Source organism: Cebus imitator, unplaced genomic scaffold (assembly GCF_001604975.1).
Source record: "Cebus imitator isolate Cc_AM_T3 unplaced genomic scaffold, Cebus_imitator-1.0 Scaffold487, whole genome shotgun sequence".
Classification (NCBI taxonomy): domain Eukaryota; kingdom Metazoa; phylum Chordata; class Mammalia; order Primates; family Cebidae; genus Cebus; species Cebus imitator.
In genome coordinates this window covers 587335-596953 of record NW_016107802.1, presented here as the reverse complement: position 1 = coordinate 596953, position 9619 = coordinate 587335, and the positions used below count along the sequence as shown (strand labels likewise).

Genomic DNA, 9619 nt, shown 5'->3' with positions numbered 1-9619 from the left:
TGTGTGTGAGACAGGGTCTCACTCTGTCACCCAGGCCGGAGTGCAGTTCTATGATCTTGGCTCATTGCACCCTCTGCCTCCTGGGCTAAAGGGATCTTCCCACCTCAGCCTGTTGAGTAGCAGGGACTACAGACATGCGCCACAACACTTAACTTAGGTATTTTTGTAGAGATGGCGTCTCACCATGTTGCTCAGGCTGGTGTCGAACTTCTGGGCTTAAGTGAGCATGGTGGCTCACGCCTGTAATTCCAGCACTTTGGGAGGGTGAGGTGGGTGGATCACTTGAGCCCAGGGGTTTGAGACCAGCCTGGGCAACTTAGCGAGACCCCATCTCTAGAAAAATACAAAAAAGTGCCTGGTGCAGTGGCTCACGCCTGTAATCCCCACACTTTGGGAGTTCGAGGTGGGCGGATCACAAGGTCAGGAGGTGGAGACCAGCCTGACCAACGTGGTGAAACTCCGTCTCTACTTAAAAAAATTAACCTGGTGTGGTGGCGCACACCTGTAATCCCAGATACTCAGGAGGCTGGGGCATGAGAATTGCTTGAACCTTGGAGGTGGAGGTTACAGTGAGCCGAGATCACGCCACTGCACTCCAGCCTGGGTGACAGAGTGAGACTCTGTCTTAAAAAAAAATAAAAGAAAAATCCAAAAAATTAGCTGGATGTGGTGATGCATGCCAGTAGTCTCAGCTCTTCAGGAGGCTGAGGTGGGAGGATCCCTTGAACCTGGGAGGTTGAGGCTGCAGTGAGCCATGATTATACCACTGCACTTCAGTCTGGGTGACAGAGCAGGGCCCTGTCTCTTACAAAAAAAAACAAACAAAAAAAAACTACAAACTTTTTTTGCCCCCCTCTGTGCTTCATACTGGATAATGCCTGTAATGCCTGTTTATGTGGCTTCAAGTTCACTGACCTTTTCAATAGGCTGTTAATCTTGTTCAGTGATTTTTAATTTTTTTATACTGTCTTTAGGATCTAGTTTCCATTTTTCATAGTAGTTTTGTTTTGTTTTGTTTTGTTTTCTTTCCTTTCCTTTCTTTTCAACAAAGTCTCGCTCTGTTGCTCAGGCTGGAGTGCAGTGGTGCGATCTCGGCTCACTGTAACCTCCACCTTTTGGGTTCAAGTGGCTCTCCTGCCTCAGCCTCCTGAGTAGCTGGGACTATAGGTGCATACCACCACACCTGGCTAATTTTTGTATTTTTAGTAGAAATGGGGTTTCACTATGTGGGCCAGGATTGTCTCGATCTCCTGGCCTGCCTTGGCCTCCCAAAGTGCTGGGATTACAGGCGTGAGCCACCAGGCCTTGCCTATAGTTTTCATTTTTGTGATATTCTCTATTTACTTGACTCTTTTGAGTACATTTATAACAACATATTTATCCTTGAATATGTATCTTTGAACAAGGATATTTATTCTTGATCATATTTTTGAACACATAATAATATCATTGAACATATTTTAATAGCTGCTTTTAAATTCCTGCATATTTTAACATTTGGGCATCTGTTTCTATTGTTTTGTTTACCTGTTTTCTTTGGATCACAGTTTTCTGTTTCTTCCCACATCTAGTAATTTTGGATTGTATACTGGACACATGGATTGATAGATTGTCGAGATGCTGGATTCTTCCTTGGAAGTTTGTTTTGGTTTGAGTAGGCAGTTCAATTATTGGCTGTTCACCTTGCATTTGTGAAGACTGGATTTTATACCTTGTTAAAGTGGTTCTTTCTTAGTTGTTCCTTTTGTTTGCTGATTTTTTTTTAAACACACTTTATTGATTTCTTACAGTCAAATACTGCCGACTAGCATTATTTCCACTCATGTATCATTAAAAACAAAGGATATTTCTTCCTTGGTATTTTAAAATGATGCATTGTACAATAAACAAAGTTAGAACTTATAATGCACCTTGATTAATTATGTAAACTGGTAATTTGTTTAAAAAAGCATAACTAATAATTTGTTTAAAAAAGCATAACTAATAAAAAGCATAACGGAAATTTAAATATTTCTCCTGATGGTCTTGAGGTTATTGTGAGTAGTACAAAGTTTGGTGCACACAGTTATATCTAGAAGGGTGTGTATCTTACATACCTTATTTTAACAAAATGCATATAATTAATGCATGATAGAAAGCATGTTTCAAATAGAATGCAGCCCCTCGGGCCACCATATTATTTAGATTTTACATTATCATTTATAGCATTATAGATTAATTATGCATAACATACATTTATACTTTTTTAAAAAAATTATAGTTTAAGTTCTGGGATACATAGTGCAGAGTGTGCAGGTTTGTTACATAGGTATACATGTGTCATGGTGGTTTGCTGCACCTATCAACCATCATCCACGTTAGGTATTTCTCCTAATGTTCTCCCTCCCCTAGCCCCTCACCCCTCAACAGGCCCTGGTGTATGATGTTCCCCTCCCTGTATCCATGTGTTCTCATTGTTCAGCTCCCACTTAGGAATGAGAACATGTGGTGTTTGGTTTTCTGTTCCCGTATTAGTTTGCTGAAAATAATGGTTTCCAGCTTCATCCATGTCTGCAAAGGACATGAACTCATTCTTTTTTATGGCTACATAGTATTCCATGGTGTATCTGTGCCACATTTTCTTTATCCAGTCTATCGTCGATGGACATTTTGGTTGGTTCCAAGTCTTTGCTATTGTGAACAGTGCTGCAGTAAACATACAGGTACATGTGTCTTTATAGTAGAATGATTTATAATCCTTTGTGTATATACCCAGTAATGGGATTGCTGGGTCAAATGGTATTTTTGGTTCTAGATCCTTGAGGAATCGCCATACTGTCTTCCACAATGGTTGAACTAATTTACACTCCCACCAACAGTGTAAAAGTGTTCCTATTTCTCCACATCGTCTCCAGCATCTGTTGTTTACTTTTTAATGATTGTCATTCTAACTGGCATGAGATGGTTTCTCACATGGTTTTGTGCTTTTGATTTGCATTTCTAATGACTAGTGATGAGCTTTTGTTCATATGTTTCTTGGCCGCATAAATGTCTTCTTTTGAGAAGTGTCTATTTTGAGATGGAGTCTCGCTCTGTCACCCAGACTGGAGTGCAATGGCGCGATCTTGGCTCACTGCCTCCTGGGTTCAAGTGATTCTCCCACCTCAGCCTCCCAAGTAGCTGGGATTACAGGCACCTGCCGTCATGCCCAGCTAATTTTTATATTTTTTTATACAGATGGGATTTCGCCATGTTGGCCAGGCTGGTCTTGAACTCCTGACCTCAGGTGATCCCAAGGTGCCGGGATTAAAGGCGTCAGCTGCTGCACCTGGCCCAACTTTTATGCATTTTAACCCTTAAGAAAAGTAATTGTTGCTTGAAAAAATTATTTCATGTAACCATTTGGTTTTTATCTAGAGAAACTGAACCTCCATGAATTTAGTGTCTGCCAAGTCAGAATCAGTAGCTCGCGTCAGTGAATCAGATAATATGTGACATATTTCACAGTGACTTGTTTCCCAAGCCCTGGCAATGCCTCTTCTCCCAAGTACACCAGACGATGAAGCATTTCCAGGATTATCCTTCTATGTGGTTTTCCATTTTTTTTGCTGGATTAACTGTTACTGCATTATTTCCTCTTCTCCCCTCTTCTGTGGCCTTCCATTTTAATTATTTATAAATCCTTTCAGATTATCCTCAGAAAGCTACATAAGGGGAAGTTCTGGAGATGGAAAATCCAAGGGAGGAAGGTTGGGGATTGGAATGTCCTTTGCTTTCCCGGTATTTGCCGCAAACTTCTGTCAGGCTGAAGAGGCTGTAGAGTTTCTGAATGTGGCAGCAAGCTCCGTAACTCTGATGTTTCTACAAAATCAGCATCTACATCTAGCTCCTTTTCTATTGGACCTTTTAGAAGTCTGCCCTTTTTAGCCTTTAGTTTTTTCTTTCCTTAATCTTTCATTCTCAGCCAGAAAAAATTTCACATGCCTCTTCAAATCTGGTTTTCTATAATTGTTTTATCATCTTTTGGGTCTTTGCTTCCAATACCTGGCTCTGTTGGCTCACTCTTTTGCTGAAGTAAAAATAGTAGTGTGTCTGGATCCCCTGAGTCTTAGGCAGACGTTTCTCTGTGGAAGGGCTGTACTTCTGAGAAAGGGGGCTTTGGCCCCCTGCATCCTCGGCAGAGGGTTTGTGAGATGCCCGAAGATGGGCCAGGTAGATCCTTGTCTGTGTTCTGCTGGGCTCTCAATCTTTCTTCACGGTGGGCCCTTTTCCATCTCTCTTGGATGAGGAGGAGCAGTTTCATGTTTCTATCTCTTTGCAATTCCATTGAAAGATGAGCCTGCTCAGACTGTGTCATCCTCATGGCTTCAGAAAGATAGGCCGCAGCCTTTTTGTGACAAAAAATAGCCTCTTCATAGTTGCCTGCAGCTAATAAACTGCTCTGTTGATGAGCCAGGTTGAGGGGTCCATTACTTACACAGACATGGGGGTAAGCAGCAGCCTTAGGAAGGGGAGCGGTTGTGCTAGGGAACTTGATGCAGCTGTGAAGACTGCAGCTCCTCTCTGCACTTCAAGAGCCAGCCGTGGGCGCAAAGGGAGCAACAATCTTGCCTCGGGCCAGCCACCTGTGTTTCTGCTGCGGCCACACACGGCGCCATGATGTTACATGTGCAAGCGGCCTGTTGCTGGTTCTTAAACATTACTCCTCTAGAGTAACCAAGCTCCTTTGAACATGGCAATTTTAAACTTCAAACACATTTTTTCTTCTGTTCATTCATTATAATCTTTGCTAACCTTTTTGAGCTTTTCAGCTGTTTCTTTTGGTAGATTCCTTGGCTTCTCCCTCCTGTGTTTGCACTTTTGGAGGTAGTTAAGGATTTGAAGAGATTTTATCATAGATTTGTTGGTTCCTTCTTTTGAGGCTCCCTCTTCTGTGAAATTTTCATCTCCTTTGGCCGCCCCAAATTCTGTCACATCTCAGATCAGTAAGACTGCAGGCGCTCTGCTTCTGTCCCAGCTGCGCCATGTTGCCAGGACTAGGGAAGTCGTTCCCTAAGGGGAAACCATAGAAAACACAGAAAGATCTCACCCAGTTGGTTCCCTTCAAGAATCTCTTCAGTCTTTAGTTTGTGCCGCTTTAAGTCATTCTCCAGTGCTTCTTTTTTTTTCCCCTTTATTACTACCTTTTTTTTGAGACAGCATTTTACTTTGTCACCCGGGCTGGAGTGCAGTGGTGTGATCACAGCTTACTGCAACCTCGACCTCTCAGGCTCATGTGATACTGCCACTTCAGCATTCCAGATAGGTGCAACTACAGATGAGTGCCACCATGCCTGGTTAATTTTTCTATCTTTGTAGAAACAGGATTTCACTGTGTTGCTCAGACTGGTCTTAAACTCCTGGGCTCAAGCCATCTGCTGGCCTCGGCCTCCCAAAGTGGTGGCATTAGGCGTGAACCACTGCCTCCAGTCCCTCTTACAAAGTGTTTTAAGTCCATAGTTTTACTTATATGCCAGAGGATTAGACCAATATAGCTATTACTGGTCAGAGCTTTTTTCTTTTTTTTTTGGAAGTGAATCTAGAGAAATGGCAGACTTGCCTCTGGGGCAGATAGTCCCGCACATGCCCAAGGCCATTTCAGAACACACACATGAAAAACAGGAGAACAGAGTGTGGGTTTTTGAGAAAGAGCTGATTTTAGTTGAAGAAGCAGAGAAAACCCCAGATATTGCACGGCTTTAGGCTTTGGCCTCACCACTCTTGTGAGTCTCCTGTCCAGGAGGGCCATTAGTGTCCCCAAGGTCTCTCCCAACCCCATGAGCCATCCATCAGGGTGAGCTGAGGAATAGTTGTGGAAGCAGAGCTGCTGTGGCCGCCTGAGAGGAGCTGCTCTGGTGGTTGCTTAGCAAGCTGGAGAGTGAAAGGGGGAAGCAAACTGCGTATGGGGTTGAGCGCCTCCAGCGGAAGAAGATGAGGCGTAGAGGTCTCTTACCACTAGGGAATGTATCTGAGTCACGTGGCACCAAAGTGTGTTACTGGTGGAAGCTATCCGAGTCACAGGCACTAAAATATATTATCGCACTGAGGTGAATCCGTGTGGGTCTGCAGCAACCTCAGTTCTTTTCTCCTCAGAAAAAAGAATGGCCAAGGGGTGTAAGGCAGAAGGAATGACCTGGGCACGTTTTAGAGCAAGAGTGAACGTTTATTAAAAGCTCTAGAGTAGGGATGAAAGGGAGGAGAGAAAGTACACTGAGAAGAGGGCCAAGTGGGCAGCTTGAAAGACAAGGGCCTCCTTTTATTACTCAGTCACAGTTACAAACACCAACTCTACGTGTTTGCTGACTTGGTGTTTATAACTGTGAGATATCAATTTATGTTTCTGACTCTGTTTTCATGCTTTAATCACTTTTAAGCTGACATCTTTCTAGAAGGAAATTGAACAAATAAATGTATATCGCCTATAACTCATGAAGATCTAAGGAAGGGGACTTTAGTAGTTAAAATGATTATTTATTATTAATTGGGATTTAAAAAATTTTTCAGGCTAAGTGCTATTTATGGAGGTACCTATATGCTGAATAAACCCATTGAAGAAATCATTGTGCAGAATGGAAAAGTAATTGGTGTAAAATCTGAAGGAGAAGTAAGTAGCTTTTAAAATGAAAAAAAAAAAAAATACTGTATTCTGGTGAAGAAAATTGTGTATTCTAAATATTTATTTTGGTGTGGACACTGATGTATATGATTTCTGTATGGGAAGTTGGTGTTTATCGTGAGTAAGGACTAGTTACAGATGCTGTGGTCTGTTTTAAAAAACATAACTTTTTTGTTGTCAGTTGTTATTTTAATATTAAAATATGCATTATGGGTAAGCTCTAAATGGTAAGTATTCTGTGTTTATAGAGTGGGTTGTGCCTGTCTCCCAAATTTTTATTTAAATTGATCTATACTTGCTGGCCACCTACATGGGTGTGGAGTTCTGAGCAGCGTTTCTCAAGTTTGAATTACATCTAAAGCATTGTTAATCTGCCTCTAGTGCATGTTCTGACTCAGTAGGTCTGAGGAGGCTCTGCATTTGCTTGAAACCTCTTAGGTGATGTGGATGCTGCTGAAAAAAATTACAAGGAAATAAAAGATTCATTTCCCTTTATTGCCATATGAATGAATTCTTCTGCCATTTGAGACAGTTAATATCTGCAGCAGTTCCTGGAGTAGAGGATGCCCTCCAAGTGTACTGCTTTACTGTCTGTCCCTGGAATCCTACAAATCTCAGCTTTATCTTTTTAATATTAAGCTGTATGGAAATGTGGAAACCTCCTGGATGGTGGGGTGGGAAACATTTTCAGTTGTTTAGACGTCACCGGAAATGAAAGTTTGAGATCAGAGTTTGGTAGCTGGTGTTAAGCGGACAATGAGTAAGACAGAGAAAATACAGGACTGACCTAGGGCAAAAAAAGCCTGGTAATAACTTGTGAATCACATTTTAAATCTCACTTATTCCTTACAATGTCTTAAGAGGCAGGCGTTACGTCCAGCTTATACTTGGAGGCTTAAATTAAGAAACATCTACAAGGGCACATAATTCAGTGAATGGCTGAGGTAGAATTGGAACCACGGTGTTCTTCACTCACAGCCCTCAGTCGAGACACACCTGAGGATGTAAATTCCTGTGCTGGGCGATGTTGGGTTTGTGTGTTTTATTTACTAAAATGTTACTCAATTATTTATTTATTTGAAACGGGGTTTTGCTCTGTCACCCAGGCTGCAGTGCAGTGGTGTGATCTCAGCTCCCCGCAACCTCCACCTCCCAGGTTCAAGCGATTCTCCTGTCTCAGCCTCCACAGTAGCTAGGATTACAGGTGCATACCACCACGCACAGCCAATTTTGTATTTTTTAGTAGAGTCGGGGTTTCGCCATTTTGGCCAGGCTAGTCTTGCTAGTCTCAAACTCCTGGCCTCAAGTGATCCACCCGCCTCAGCCTCCCAAAGTGTTGGGATTACAGGTGTGAGCCACCGTGCCAGGCCTTCTAAAATGTTACTTAATTGCATCTTTTGAAAATATATTTTAGGCAGCTTCTTTATAACCCCCTTTCATCTTGTCTCTGTCCTAGTGTCCCATCTACTTTAAATGAAGTTACAAAGCACAAAAGAAACCATATTTTGTTTGACATGTTTATTACTAGGTTTTGTTAATGCTAACTTAATTCTCAGGCATATCAGTACAAATAGCACTCTTTACCATCTGGGTCCAACAAACTCTACACAGCCACCTTTGTGGGGTTGGAATCATCAGTATCACTGTCTTCCATCTCCACGCTGGGAGACCTTTATCCGGGACAGTAACACTGCCTGTGCTTTCAGCATAATAGTTGTTTAGGAGATAGAGATAAATGGTTATTTATTTATTTATTTTTTGAGACAGAGTCTGACTCTGTCACCAGGTTAGAATGCAGTGGCGTGATCTCACCTCACTGCAGCCTCTACCTCCTGGGTTTGAGTGATTCTCCTGCCTCAGCCTCCCAAGTAGCTGGGGCTATAGGCGCCTGCCATCACGCCCAGCTAATTTTTGTATTTTTAGTAGAGATGGGGTTTCACCATGTTGGGCAGGATGGTCTCGATCTCTTGACCTCATGATCCACCTGCCTCGGCCTCCCAAAGTGCTGGGATTACAGGCACGAGCCACCGCGCCCGGCCAGGGATAAATGTTTTAATCTGACTTCTTAAAGTTATTTTTATTCTATATTTTGTTTCATTCTTTGTCTTTCTGAAGCTTCGGGGCTTTGATATGAAAAGGCTTTAATACAATTTATTTTGCAATTAATGGTTTTCTTAGAAATCATAGCCTTAAGATAGTAAGGATTTTGGTGTATTTAGAATACATTTATTGAGCATTTACTTTTTGTCAGGACACGCACATATAATGACAGACTTTTTTACACCATTTCATTTAGTTCACTAGTGTCCTTTTGGCTTCCCTGGGGGCCACATTGGAAGGAGAATTGTCTTGGATCAGACATAAAATATGCTAACACTAACGATAGCTGGAAAAAGGGTCCATGCATAATTTTCATGATATCTGCCACCACAAATAAGCAAAAATGTCCTTGCATTCAAGAGGTTGGACATGGGAGAATTTTAGTCCTAACAACAATCCTTTGAGGTTAGGTAGAGCCAGGATTTGAACCCTCAGCTGCTCAATTCTAAAACTTGTACTTCTGAATACTGTGCAACACAGTTTTCCTAGTATTTTAACAGGATTTACAGTTCATGTATCTGTTCAAGGGGAAAATATGTAGGGATTATTGGCAAAGCTAGTTTTAACAGTCACACTTCAATAGTTACCTCAACTTTCTATATTAGATTATGAAGATAACAGATTATATTCAAGGTAAAAATTACATTAATACACTATTGAAAACATTGCAGACACTGAATGTTAGTCTTTTTCCCTCCAATTTTTATTGTAATAAAGTACACATCAAATTTACCACCTTTTTTTTTGGAAACAGAATTTTGCTCTTGTTGCCCAGGCTGGGGTGCAGTGGTGTGATCGCGGCTCACTGCAACCTCCACCTCCTGGGTCCTGTCTCAGTCTCCCAAGTAGGCGTCCACCACCTCACCTGGCTAATTTTTGTATTTT

The 9619-nt window shown here is 41.9% G+C and overlaps 1 protein-coding gene and 1 pseudogene across 1 annotated transcript in view; one reads left to right on the top strand and one right to left on the bottom strand.

Moving 5' to 3' along the window:
- The window catches only part of GDI2 (GDP dissociation inhibitor 2), a 46410-nt gene that overhangs the window by 32295 nt on the left and 4496 nt on the right, over nt 1–9619 (top strand). The window contains exon 6 of the mRNA XM_037732992.1: nt 6523–6622. Coding sequence (XP_037588920.1) covers nt 6523–6622 — 100 coding nt within the window. The remainder of the gene's footprint in view (nt 1–6522; nt 6623–9619) is intronic.
- Nucleotides 3645–4637, bottom strand: LOC108292356 (annotated as a pseudogene).